The 14,590-nt window shown below is 37.7% G+C and overlaps 1 protein-coding gene across 2 annotated transcripts in view; it reads left to right on the forward strand.

Annotated features, from left to right (window-relative positions):
• BZW2 (basic leucine zipper and W2 domains 2) overlaps positions 1-5,896 on the forward strand; it is a 55,978-nt gene extending 50,082 nt beyond the window's left edge. For both annotated transcript variants that reach the window (XM_037508453.2, XM_037508461.2), the window contains exons 11-12: positions 4,645-4,767; positions 5,444-5,896. In XM_037508453.2, coding sequence (XP_037364350.1) covers positions 4,645-4,767; positions 5,444-5,472 — 152 coding nt within the window. In that variant the 3' untranslated portion in view covers positions 5,473-5,896. The remainder of the gene's footprint in view (positions 1-4,644; positions 4,768-5,443) is intronic.
• The last annotated feature ends 8,694 nt before the right edge of the window (positions 5,897-14,590 follow it).

Below are 14,590 nucleotides of genomic sequence, written 5' to 3' on the forward strand. Positions count from 1 at the left end.
CTCCTTTCCCAGCTTCAGTACACATTGGAATCACCTGGAGAACTTGCTGAAACACAGAACTCCAAGGATTCTGATTGAGTTAAGACCACGGTTGAATCCAGGAATTCACATTTTAACCGATTTTCAGGTGATACTGTGACTGTTGGTCTGAAAACATTGGTCTGAGGGTATTAAATGCCAAAAGTGACAAATTCTGTGAAATATATATATGGCTATCTTTAACATTAATCCCATATAGACTACATATTTTACAAATATCGAAGCATCTTGCTCTTTTTTCTAGTGATACAGTACCATTTCTTTATTATAAGGAACAGTTTGCTTTAAAGTAGCTTTTATTTTTAAAGATTTATTTATTTATGCATACAAGAACTGGGGTATAAGCCAGAAGTGTGGGGGATGAGAGGATTTACCAGAGACAGAGTGAGGAACAGAACAGACAGATCTACTGAAATACTCTATTGAGGGGAGCAGCAGGCAAGTCAGGAGAGGTCTGCTGCACCATGTGGGTTAGCTCTCTGGCGGGTGGGGGGGGATGGATATCGAACTGGTGCTGCAGTGGCTGGCTATAGTGCTGTGTCTTTAACCCCTGCGCTGCCAAGGAGCCGCTAAAGTAGGTTTTTAAAAATGTAAGGGAAATTGTTTCACCTTTCACATTTTAATCACACCCACACCATCCCGTATTTCCAGAATTTGAGGAAAACAAAACTTTGACAAGCCTAATGACTTAATTGAATACCATTATTGAAAGTTTTTAAATATATAAACCACTGAGGTCTTTATATTTCTAAGGCAGGAAAGAAAAATTGCAAATCCATCACTAATTTTCACTTTTTTTTAAAAGATTTATTTATGCATACGAGAACTGGGGTACAGGCCAGACGTATGGGGGGGTGAGAGGATTCACCAGAGACAGATTTGGGTGCAGAACAGGCAGATCCACCAAAACATACTGCTGAGGGGAGCAGCGGGTGAGTCAGGAGAGGTCTGCTGCTCCATGTGGGCAGCTCCCCGGCCGGGCATCGAACTCATGCTGCAGTGGCTACAGACAGCTCCCTAGGTTGCGTCTTAACCCCTTGCGCCACCAGGGATGCCCACATTTTTCACTTCAAAAATAATTTCTCTTTCTGAAGATAAATATCATAGTCTCAGCATCGATGTTTAAAAAATTTAATGTGACCTGTCCCAAGTACTGTTAGTATCTTTATCATGGGTTTTTACTTTGTAGAAATGTCTCAATTTCTCAGGTTAAAAAAGTTTCTTGTTCTCATTCTATAAAAAGGTGAACAGCTATCATATGTCCAGCATTCTCAAGGCAAGTTATTTTTTGTTTGTCTCTCTATGTGACTTCCCTCCCTAGTAAAAATTACTGAATTTCCTATGTTCCAAGTAACATGGTTTTCAACTTAAATACCTAAAGCTTTGTATTGATCAGACCACTTTTACAAGATGGACTCTTTGATCCTCATGCAAACCCAAATTTTGTTATTACTCTGCAAACTGAGATATGTTTCATTTTCCTCATCAAGTTAATGAATGTGTTCACTATATACTTATTGACTGCATTCTAGATTGCAGGTCTTTTGTTAAGTGCTGGAAATGAGATGATCAAAATAGTCTTTGACTTCCTGAACTACAGTAATATCAATTGCTTAAAAAAAATAGTTTCATTCAGAGGGTGATAAGAAGTGGGTAGGATGACAGCAGAAGGGTACCTGATTGAGAGCTGAAGCTAATTTGGAGAGGCGAAAGGGAAGGCTCTCAAAGGACACCAGTGTTTCACCAGAGATGATGAGGAAGTGGATCAGGTAGAAATGAGAAAAATAGGGCCAGGGGTTAAATAGCAGCAGTATGAAGCTATCCACAGCCACTGCAGTGCGAGTTCGATCCCAGCCAGCCAGGAAGCTACCCACATGGCACAGCAGACCTCTCCTGTCTTGCCTGCTGTTCCTCTCATCAGTGTATTTCAGTCAATCTACCTGTTCTGCTCCCCACTATTGTCTCTGGTGAATCCTCTTACCTCCCTCACCTCTGGCCTGCACCCTAGCTCTTATATGCATAAATAAATAAAACTTTTTAAAAAATGAGAAAATATATTTTAATCTGAGGGAAGTCTGTGTGCAATTGTAGAGTGTTTTCCTTCCTTACTGTACTTTTTCTGATAATCTATATACCTAGTAGGCTTTTTTAGAAAATTCCAACAAGTACTTCATTGGTTCTTAATTTTTATTAACTCCTCTCCCTTTTCCTTAGTGGAAAAAAATTTCTCCCTCTCTGGTTCCTTAAGGAGTTCCTTCCTTCATTGATTAGATTTGTCAGCAAGCAAAATTTGAGGTCTTAAACTTTTTTTTTAAGATTTATTTATTTATGCACACAAGAACTATGGTACAGGCCAGAGGTGTGGGGAGTGAGAGGATACACCAGAGACAGAGTGGGGAACAGAACAGGCGGATGGACTGAAAACACTGCTGAGGGGAGCAGTGGGTGAGTCAGGAGAGGTCCGCTGCGCCATGTGGGCCGCTCCCTGGCTGGCTGGGAATTGAACTCATGCTGCAGTAGCCGCGGACAGCTTCATAGGTTGCACCTCAACCCACTGCGCCACCAGGGAGGCCCCTGAGGTCTTAAACTTTTTAAAAGTTTCCCTATGCTGTTGTTCCGGTCCCTTCTTATTATTTATTTTCTGGCACTTGAAACTTGATCTTGCAGCAAGTAGTTATTACTAAATTAGGATCTTTTGAGAACTTATCTTTGCACTTGTGTCTGATTTTCAGTAGGCAATGCATGGGATGCATTTTACCTATCATCTAGGTATCTTCTCACAGGTGTGGTCACTGACAAGAGTTTCGGTAGTTGCAGTTCCTCCTTCAGCCTCTGTGGGGCAATAAAACACAAGAATAAGCTTTTAACCTTCAGAAGGAATACCTCAGACAAATATTACCACTAATGTATGTTATTAAGTTGAAGAGAAAAATAGAATTTCTTTCCACATTTTTCATATTTTTAATTCTGCTTTTTGTTTAATAGTAATAAGCATAGTTCTCTAGTACAATACATATGATTTATAAGCCAAAACCTATAATATGTTGGGTATACATGCTCAGAATTGTCTTACTACAAAACAGGTAGGAAATTAGTACTATAAATCACAAGTGTCTTAAGGAAAAATTATACAAAAGGAATTTCTAAAACCATATTTAGTTAGTGTTTTTGCATTTTTCTGCAAAGTAGACTTGTAGTCACTTCCTCAGGTTGTATAACTCCTTGGGCCTCAGCTCAGCAAAAACTGGGCTTTGATAGTGAGTGGTAAAGTTGCTTTATAATTTTGAGTGGAAAAATGTGGCACTGGAAGAAGAAATGGCAAAGATTGAAGCTAAGAGTAACTCTATAAGAATTCTAATTATAAAAAAAGAATCCTAATTATAACTTCTATGTCCAGTCCTTACAAATTAATAAATTTTCCTTTGTTTACAAAACATAGTGTTAAAAATAAAATTTTTAAACCTTCTGTTTTCTAAAACCAACAGTGTATGTTTTAATTCCATTTCTTTAGTTGAAACCAAGAACCAAATACTAATTTTTTAAAAAGGAAGAAAAACAAGGTTTTGATTAGGAAAAAAGGTCAGTGATGTTTCAAATGAAAACTGTGCCAACTCATTTTATTTTCATAAGTCAAAATTATTTTAACTGCAAACACGTCATAGGGTGACTTATCAGTAGTTATAATGTACTGGGCAGGCGTAGGGACAATAATAGGTCCTATTTATCTGTTTTCCATCTCATTTCCTATTCTGAAATCCCAAAAGACTTCCCACTGGAACATTGGCAGAGTACATGGGCTATTATTTTCATATTCCCTGTACTAGATTTCCTATTAAATACTCTAAGTTTATAGTAATTTGTGGGTGTCAAAGCACATTTGTGGAATTTAGAATTTTATATAATAGTTAATGGATAACACTTTTTGTTAGAACCCTGTAGGGAATCTACAGTGTCATATTTTTTTCTTTGGATATAGTACAAGGAAATATTATTCTTGTAATTTAAGATATTAGGCTCTAGGAAAATAAATTAGTGTTTCAATGATAGAGTGAGTGTAGAACTTTGGATTATTTGTGTATTGATTACATGGTACACCCAGGAAGTTCATTTTTATATCTGCTTGTTAACATTGTATCCTATGTACATTTTTTCATTTACCTTCTTTTTTTGCTAACAAAAGATAATTTCTCTTAAAAGACAGTCATTTAAGGTTGCTGTTTAATCAAGACACATTTGAAATTGGCAGGTTACAGAGTGTTCTGAAACACTGGAATTGCTGATTCATTTACAAAATGACAAAATAACCCAATTTCCTGTTAGCAAAATAGCACTATCAGAGATTCCCAATTTCCATCAGTGACTTGTTTATAGGTTTGCATTATATTATGCCCGATGAGATGTATATCATCACCATATTTAAGTTTTTACTAAGTTAACTGCTGATATATGGCACTGTGTTCTATATTGAATGAGTGTGTGGTTCCTGTCTTCTAATAAGCTTCCGATATCTAAAATGATTGATATCCATTAAACTATGAGACATGAAGTTGCTTTAAAACATGACATTTATGGAATAACTTTGTAATCTTCTGTTTGAAATTTCAGCTGATGTGCTAAGTGAAGAAGCAATATTGAAGTGGTACAAAGAAGCACATGTTGCCAAAGGCAAAAGTGTTTTTCTTGACCAGATGAAGAAGTTTGTTGAGTGGTTACAAAATGCTGAGGAAGGTATGATTCCATTTAACAGTTAACAAATACTGCCTCATTATAATGCAAGATAAACTTGCCTTATACAGATTTTTCTTGCCTTCCTGAAACTCAAATTCTTGAGGTATCCTCCACATCAAACATTTTGCTACATCTTAGCCTTCCTTTTGGAATATAGGCAATGAAAATTCCCATATGATAAACAACAAAACCAAACCTCTGAAATTATGCACTCTGTTGGAGGACAAAGAGGAACAAATAATCACCAGATGTGAAATGAAAAAAAAAAAACATTTGATTTAATTGCACATTGTGACATTCTATGAATTTTTATAGCATCTTTACTAGTTGACTGGTAATGAAACACCACTTTGAAACACAAAGTGAAAGAAAAATAATAAATGAGATTGACTTCAACTAAGCTTGAAAAGTATATTTTAGATGATCAGAAGAATAAAAGTAACTGTGTTCTCTAATAATATTTATGAGTATTTTGTAGTTTTAGAAAGTCATATTTCATTTAAAGGCAAAAAGGTGGAAAAATTTTCTTTGCCCTCCTATGTTGACTCTCTTGCGTAGTAAATGGAAACCTAGGGCAAAAATGTCCTTGGAGTGGGGGAAGGAACACTTTCATCATCTTATTTGATGGAGTCATAGAAGAATAAAAAAAAATCCTGACTTTTCTTTTCTCTCCTAGAGTCTGAATCAGAAGGTGAGGAAAATTAGATGCTCAAGCCAGAAGCACAACACCTAGGTCACCACACAACACTTTGGAATGCTGAATCATTTGAGAAGAGAAACTTGGCTTCTGTTTTCACAAAGGAAATAAAGAATAGAATAGGCTTCCCTTGTGCAGAAGGGAAATGGTTTTGTTTTTGTTTTGTTTTTATATGGAGCCCTGAGGCATCAGCTATTATACTTGGGACTCTACCTCTCACTCACTATATGCTAACTTAAAGCCATTCAACAGGAGTCAAATAGAAATCTGAAATTAAGTACTCAACAGACTCCTCTTTTTTAGCTGTATTTTTCAGGTACTGTGTGGTGAACGCCCCACTGGTGTCTATTACAGGGCCACTTTGGTAGTTGTGTACTGCTCGTTATGTGATTTGACAAACCAGTTTTTTTTAAATAAATGGCTTTTTAAAAATCTGGGCTTATGTTCTCAAGCTTTTATTTCTTTACATCACTTCTTACATAGATGGCATTCAGGTTTATGTCCTTTTTTCTATCAAGAATTTTGAATGGTTGTATTTCTTGTCATTTGTAGAAATAATTCTGTTATTTCTCTCATAGGTGATACATTTCAGTTATCTTTGTAGTACAGTAGAAATCAACCTGAAATTATAATTACATTGGCACGGACCTGATGTGCTATTGTGCACTGATAGGGTGTGGGAAGGGGCTGTGTGAGGTATGAAGACCATGAGAAGAGACTACTCAGGACCATCTTCAAAACTGCCGCCACAGTAGCACATAAATAAATATTAAAATTGTTTCTGGATAGATTAAAAATCTTTACCAAATACTAAAACATTAAAAGTACTAAAAGAAAATGTAGAAAATGTGCTTGTAACCTTGACATGAGGGAAAGCACGACGCAAAACCTAAAGCAAACAAAAGAAAAAAAAAAAACCAATTCAATGGCCTGTCTATAAAAAGCTAAAATGTTTTTCTTAATAAAAGCTACTTAAGGGCCTCCCCCGTGGCACAGCAGTTGAGCATTGGGCTGCGAGGCTGTCCGCAGCCTCTACAGCCATGGTTCGATCCCCAGCCGTGACGAGGGTCCCACATGGCACGCAGACCTCTCCTGCCATGCCCGCTGCTCACCTCAGCAGTGTGTTTCATCAGTCTGCCTGTTCTGTTTCCCGCTCTGTCTCCAGTGAATTTTCTCACCCTCCCGTGCTTTTTGACTGTACCCAGTGCTTGTATAAAATAAATAAATAAATCTTTTAAAAAAAGAGGACTTTCAATTAAAAAAAATAAAATAGAATAATAAAAGCTACATAGGTAAACACTATGCACGGGGGAGCAGTGGAGCCTCAACAGATGAAGAGAAAATATTTTTGATAAAGATAATAAAGAATTAGCATCAACATAATGTAAAAAAAATCTGTAAATCAACAAGGAAAATAATTCAAGAATGCAAAGCATATACTCACTTCATATGAGCAATCAACATGTAAAGATACTCTACGATTTGAAAATGTGTAAAAATTTAGATAAAATGTTTTACTCATGGGGTTGGGAAAAATTACTAAAACAAATGATGATGCAAAAAAAAAGTGGGTTTTCCTTTTCTATGGTTCTAGGAGTTAATTTGGCAGGAAATGCTATTATAAAAGAGTTGTTCACAATATGTAAAAGATCGGAAGTGAAAGTTAAAAGGAATGTATTTTTCCAAAATGAAAGTTAGGTGTATACATCTATAACATAGCTTTATAAATACATTGGAGTAAGGTCTTTAATTGTAAATAATTGTTATTGCTGTTTAAGCCTTGAGCAGGACTGGGAGGAGAGTTTTCTTTTTTTACTCTTTCTAACATACTTGAATTTCTTTAGAAATAGCTTATAATTTTTTAAATTAATGCATGTTTATTTGGGAAAATATAAAAGCTTTTGGAAGGAACTAAGCATTATATAGTATTCTGTCATAGGTAAGCACTCATGTTATATTTTTACAAATAGGATTTTGCTTAATTCTTTTAAAGATTACAATCCATTCAATATCATTTTTATATCCTACTCTTTATTAAAATAGTATTCTTTAACATTATACCAGATCAATAATTAGTCTTCGAAACCATGAGTTTACAATGTATACAATTGTTCTTGGTATGGATGGGGCATTATTTATTACTCTATTATTCAATATGAGGTATTTTGTAAATTTTTGCTTTTAAAAAATAACTTCAAAATTTTCTTACATAAATCTTTGGTGATTTAGGAAAAATAGAAATTTGGGTCAAAGGATTTGACTAATTCTTACAATGCAGTCTGTCTGAATTTGCATTTATACATTTGAATGCATTTTGCACACATTGTGGGCATAGTTCACAGTAATTTTTCAGTAAGATGAAAGTTTAAAGTAATAGAATTAAGCAAATCCAATTTGTGTAATTGTAGGGGTGAGGGTAATGAAAATCCTATTTCAAGTCAAGATAGCGCCAGCAGTTTGGAAACAAGGCAGTTTCCTACATGGCTATAGAATCATCTGGTTTGAGTTGGTGTCCACAGCTCAGCTAAGTCAGGGTCCCTGACCTCACTCTCTCAGCTGATAGCAGCTCTGCTCTCTGTACATCTGAGGAAGGTAGGAGCCTCTTCAAGGGAAGATCCCCTACATTGCTATGTCCCTTTGCTTGTGCTATAGATGAAAGTAAAATGTCTCTTCTTTGCAAAACACTTTTTAAAGCTTGTCTTTGTGTATATTCAGTATCTTTACACCTTGGTTGTTTACGTGTGTGTTTAACTACTTATTGATTTATAATAAAGAGAATGTGTGGTCTGCAGCTTGAATAGAAACTGAGCAAAGGGCCTCCCCTGGTGGCGCAGGTGGTTGAGCACAGCGCTGTGAAGCTGTCCTCAGCCTCTGCAGTGCCGGTTGGATCCCAGCTGGCTGGAGAGGGTACCACTTGGCGCGGCAGATCTCTGGTGAATCCTCTCGCACTCGCGCACCTCTGGCCAGTACCCCAGTTCTTGTATGCATAAATAAATAAATCTTTAAAAAAATTCAATCCGGTTACTATGACATAAATTGTACTTCTGCTGTGCAAGCGGAGGAGCAGAGAGATGAACTTAGAATTTATTGGCTTGAGCTGGATACACCATTCTGCCATTAATTAGCTGTTTAATTAGTGGATCATTTAGCTGTTGGTATTTACTTTGCTTAATTGTAAAATAAGGGCCTGGCAAGATCAGTCCTTAAAATGATCCTTCACAGTTCACATCACAGTTACATGCAAAACACTGTTTTCATTGGATTCTTAGAGTAGACTGTGATCTAAAAAAAGACTGGATTGCTGTCTCTCTGACTTCAGCATGTATGGGGATCATCCAAAGTACTTAAAATTGATAGCTGGCCATCTCTCCTACCCAGCCCCCACACAAGTTCCTGAGTTTTTGACTCAGTAGGTCAAGGACAAATTCTCCAGTGAAATTTGATTCTTCTGGCTGAGGACCATACAACTGTGTGGTCCAAAGGTTACTAAGGTCCCTTCTTTTGCTGACTCTCTGCAGCCCTTATGGCTTCAGTAAAGAAAGTGGGTTGTGTTTTGCTCAACTCTGTTTGTCATTCGGTATGTAACATAGCTTGGCAGGAAACTAGTGTTTGAAAATGTTCGAATAAATAAATAAGAAAATATGCACAAAGAATACCTTTTTCAAAGGTTGACCATAAATTCATCCTAACGTGTTTCTATATCTTTAAAAAGTTCATCATTGAGACCACAGCCTGATGGCTGCTTATTGAGAGTTTGGATTCATGCACTAAATAGGAATGCATCATTTTGATTGTGTCATTCTTGAAACGGAACCAATAAAATGTGGGCCCATAGTTTATAAAATGATTCCTGCACCATACCTTACATGCCTCCAAAAGAAGCAAATATTTTGCTTGTAAGGATTGTCTAGCAGGACTCTAACAGCGAATTGTGGGTATTGACCACAGAATATTGACCTACTATGAGCCCCTGTGCCCCCATCCTAGAATAGGTCTTAGGAAGCTAGAATATCACTTAGAGCACTAGTTCTCATTCTTCAGTGTGCATCAGAATCCCCTGGAGGGTTTGTGGATTATGGGTTACTGACCACAGCCCAGAGTTTCTCAATATACTGGTGGTGGGACCTGAGGATTTATTTTTAACAAGTTTCTTACAACAGAAAAAAAACGCTTTGAGAAAATCCTGGTACTTTCTTAGCATTCTCTTTCCCCTTTAACAGGACAATCCAAACGTCCTCAAAGTGCAGACCTCAGACCATCAGCATCAGCAGGGAGCTAGTTAGAAATGCAAATACTCAAGATGAGGGCCAGACTCCTAAATCAAGACCTCTGGGACTGACCTGGCAATCCACTGGAACAAGTTCTCCTAGTGACTCTGATGCTTAGGCTCAAGAACCACTGGCCTAACCTCCACTTCAGTATCAGACCATCCTTGGAACACATCCCTGAAGAGATGGACAATGAGAACAGAGGTACAGGATAAAGAATTAGTGAGATAGTAGATTTCACTTTTTTGGAAGGCTAATCAGAGACTGGGAAACATCTGTGGTTGCAAGATGAACTGGCACTCTTCTGCAGTTTTTTCCTTCATATAAGAGGATTGAAGATGTTCATGCCCTGTAGTTACATGACTCAGATCAAGCTATAAAAGGAGCTGGTAGTTGATTAGGAGCTCCTTGTTAAGAGTATGGAACACCTTCTGAGAGTAATAAATCTTCTAACCACTGCTATTTTTTATCTTCTGGATGAGCATCTAAATTCAAATGTATTTTTTTTTCTCTTTTCCAGTATGTTCAGCAACAAGCACAACAGCAGTTCTCTAAGTTACATAGCAGCTTTTCTTCTTAATTCAGTGGAATCTGGAAAATGAGTCTTCTCAACAAATGTGAAGAAAAACTTTTGGAAAACAGAGAGGAACATGGGGCAACTTAGGGGTGAAAGATGAATTTTATGTGTATATGCATATAGGAGGCTAGATAGGAGGTTTACATTTATTTAGGTAGCTAGGTTGTAACAAAAGTTAAAATTTTTATGTAGTTTTAATGACTGGGATAACATAACAGATGAAATATGGGATGGGGGGGCAAATGTTAAAAGTTTTTCCATGGGCCTCCCCGGTGGCGCAGCGGTTGAGCACTGGGTTGCGAAGCTGCCCGCAGCCTCTGCGGTGCTGGTTCGATCCCCGGCTGCTCCCCGGCCACTGGAGGAGGGTCCCACATGGCGCGCAGACCTCTCCTGCCGCCCGCTGCTCCCCTCAGCAGTGTATTTCATCAGTCTGTTAATCTGTTCCCCGCTCTGGCTCTGGTGAACTCTCTCACCCTCCCGCGCTTCTGACCGTACCCAGTGCATGTATAAACAAACAAGCAAACAAATAAATAAACATGCCTCTATAAAAAAAAAAAAAAAAAAAAAAAGTTTTTCCACTGGGGCCTCCCTGGTGGTGCAGGGGTTGAGATGCAAACTATGAAGCGATCCGTGGCCACTGTAGCGTGAGTTCGATCCCTGGCCAGCCTGGGAGCAACGCATAAGGCACAGCAGACCTCTCCTGACTCTCCCGCTGCTCCCTTCAGCAATGTACTTTGGTCAATCTGTCTGTTCTGCTCCCCACTCTGTCTCTGGTGAATCCTCTCACCCCCGACACCTCTGGCCTATATCTCAGCTCTTGTATGCATAAATAAATCTTTAAAAAAAAAAGTTTTAAAGATTTATTTATGCATATTTACAAGGGCCGTGTCTTTATCATGAATTGGTCGATTTTTTATTATTTTTTTAAAGATTTATTTTGTTATGCATGCAAGAGCTGGGGTACAGGCCAGAGATGCGGGGGATGAGAAGATCCACCAGAGACAGAGTGGGGAACAGAACAGGCAAACTGACTGAAATACACTGCTGAGGGGAGCAGCGGGCGAGGCAGGAGAGGTCTGCTGCGCTATGTGGGTTTCTCCCTGGCTGGGTGGGGGATTGAACTCGTGCTGAGAGGCTGCAGATTGCTTCATAGTGCGGTGCTTAACCCCTTGCGCCATCAAGGAGGCCCCGATTTTTTATTATTAACTGTAGTAATAATCATTGTCTCAAAGTCCACTTTTTAGTATGGTATGGTATATGAATTGTACAGCCATTCCACCCTTTTTAGAACTACGGTTTGTATGATACATCTCTTTTCATCCACGTATTTTCAACCTGTGTCTTTATTTAACATATGACTCCTGTAAAGAGCGCATAGCTGATTCTTTCTAAAAAAAAAAAAAATCCATTCTGATAATTTCTGCTTTTAAGTGGTGTGTTTTGTCTCTTATTGATGTAGTTGGATTTAAGTCTACCTTTTTTTTTTCCTTTTTGTCTCCTTGGGTTTTTATGCAGCCTGCCCCTCATTTCCTGCCTTCTTTTAGGATTAATTGCATAATTTCAGGATTCCATTTTAATTCAGCTATTGTTTTCAGTTATATATCTTTTCAATGATTTCTCTAAGAAATTACAGTGAATAATCTTATACTTTGTCTAGTTAATGATAATATTGTAATACTGTGTATAAAACATGAGCAGCATGTAACCCTATATGCCTATTTACCCTCTCCCCTGGCTCCATTTTTATATAATAATTTCCATATATATTCCATCTATAAACATTAGACACCTTAGAATACAGTATTACTTTTTGTCTTAAACAGTTCTGTGAATTTTTCTTAATTAAAGAAAAACTGTTTTATGCCTGTCCCTTTTTTTTTTTTTACCATTTCTGGTATTCCCCTTCCTCAAGACCTGAGTTTTCATTTGGTAACATTTCTCCTAATTCTGAAACAAAAACAAAAAGCCCTACTTTTAGAATTTCCAGTAGTGTAGATTTCCTGAGAAACTATTGTTGCTTTTATTTCAAAATGTCTTTTTTTTGTGTGCTTTCATCATCAAAGCATGTTTTCACTGGATGTAGTGTCCTGAGTTTATAACTTTCATCTTTCAATACTTTAAAGATCTTGTTCCCTTGTACTCAGTCTTCCATTTTTTTTTTTTTTTTTTTTTTTTTTTTTTTGATGAGCGGTCAGAGGCACTATCTTTGTTTCAAAACAAGCCAGGTTTAAAGTGATATCTATATTTTCAAGTTAGGGGAGACACTCTCACCTAAAGCCCTTCTCTTTCTCTAAATGTTAATTCCCCCTCCTTTGTTTACCCTGATTTTTCCTCACTTTGCCTTTAAGTAGCTTTTGTTTTTCTTAAGTTGTTTGTAGAGTTTGTATGTTTGCTATCTATAGGAAGTTTGGTCTTGTAGAAATTACTCTGCCACTACAGAAGCAGAATCTTGAACAATGAATTCTCAGGAATCCATTGACCAGTCCACCATTCCAGCTTGCATGACTAGCCACACAATCCCTATTACCTATGCTTCTTCACTTATATAAGTGTTCATTAGATAATAATCATTTTCAACTCTGCTATTGTTTTTGAAGATTTATTTATTTATGCATACAAGAGCTGGGGTGCATACAAGTTCAGAGGTGCGGGGGTGAGAGAATTCACCAGAGACAGAGTGGGGAGCAGAACAGGTGAATCTACTGAAATACACTGCTGAGGGGAGCAGCGGGTGACAGGAGAGATCTGTCTGCTGCACCATATGGGTAGCTCCCTGGCTGGGGATGGAACTCGAGCGCCAGTGGCTGCAGATAGCTTCGTAGAGCTGAGTCTTAACCCCTTGCACCACCAGCGAGGCCCCTAAACTCTATTAATCCCATTAAAAATCTTAAAGAAAATCTTTAGCTTTCACACCAAAATAAGTTTAAGAACAATTTATCATGATTTTGTTAATGATTTAAAGTAGGGTTCGATTTGCCCTTAAACTGAAAAGAAATCTAAGAGATGGCAAAAGAGAGCCTATGTCTGCTATGAACTTGACATCTGACTCCCCCACACTTAAACAATAACTCACAATGGACACCACGCTAAGATCCTAGTCTGAGATATGGGTGAAAGGCAATTTGATTACTCACAGCTCCAAAGAGAAGGCTCTGGTTCCAGAAATTCTCCATCTCAGATTGCCATGACTATCAGGTATTATTAGCAACCTTGGCAGAAGCAAGAAAAACTTGAACTACAATGTGACCCCCTGATCATCTCTGGGGTACTTGTGCTAATGGGCATGTCACCCTATGTAGTTTCACTGTGATACATGTCCAGGTGGCAGAACACCTATTGCGTCCATCAGGTGTCAAAGAGGAGCAGTGAGTACACATGCCACTCTGTTCATTATCTGTCAGAACCATGGGCATACTCTAAATTTCACTCACTTCGGGAGCCCTAGAGGCAACTTTGTAGCCTGGAGACAAGACTGGGGACTGCAATCACTCCAAAGCCCACCTGTTCACCAAGGAGCTACAGAAATCCTATTGCATTCAATAACTGAGTTTTCCTTTTTTATGATTATTACATGGGTTTTAAAACTTTGTTTTTATTATCATCCTAATTATTCTCCTGTGAGCTACTAAAACTTGAAGAACTTCAAATTCCTGTGGACTTTAAGTGAGTATTCAGAATATTCTCATCACCTTCTTAACCTTTGATCTCATCATAGGCCACACTTACTGCCTGTTTTCTATAAAGGCTGATGGGTACAAACCCAGAGAAGACATACTGTGTTTTGAATTTACCCTGAGTTGTTGGTGCCAATGGACCCAAATATGTAAAATGTTTCTTCCCAGTTCTTGCTACATCATTTGTGAATATTCCACAAGGTACATAAATAATTGAGTAGGGATTTTAATTAAGACATAGTGAAAGCTGCTTTATGCTAAATTAAATGCTTATTCTTTGTCAAATGCTAAAATATATTGCTCACATTAATAAGGGATGTCAGAGGAGTATAGGGGGCAATTGAGTACTCACTGAACAAAGTTGGAACAATTTGAGCCACATACTAAATAAAGCTGTGTTGGATTATACCTAAACTATAAAATAAATAACCATGAGTCTATGCAATACATAGAAACAATTGAATAAAATGATAAATGGGGGGAAAGAGACTAATCTCCCAAGTAGAATTCTTTTTGTTTTTAAGACTTATTTTATTTATGCATACAAGAACTGGGGTACAGACCAGAGGTGCGGGGGGGGAGGGGAGGTAAGAAGACCCACCAGAGA

This window comes from Talpa occidentalis, unplaced genomic scaffold, assembly GCF_014898055.3.
Source record: "Talpa occidentalis isolate TD23 unplaced genomic scaffold, MPIMG_talOcc4v2.1, whole genome shotgun sequence".
NCBI classification, from domain to species: Eukaryota; Metazoa; Chordata; class Mammalia; order Eulipotyphla; family Talpidae; genus Talpa; species Talpa occidentalis.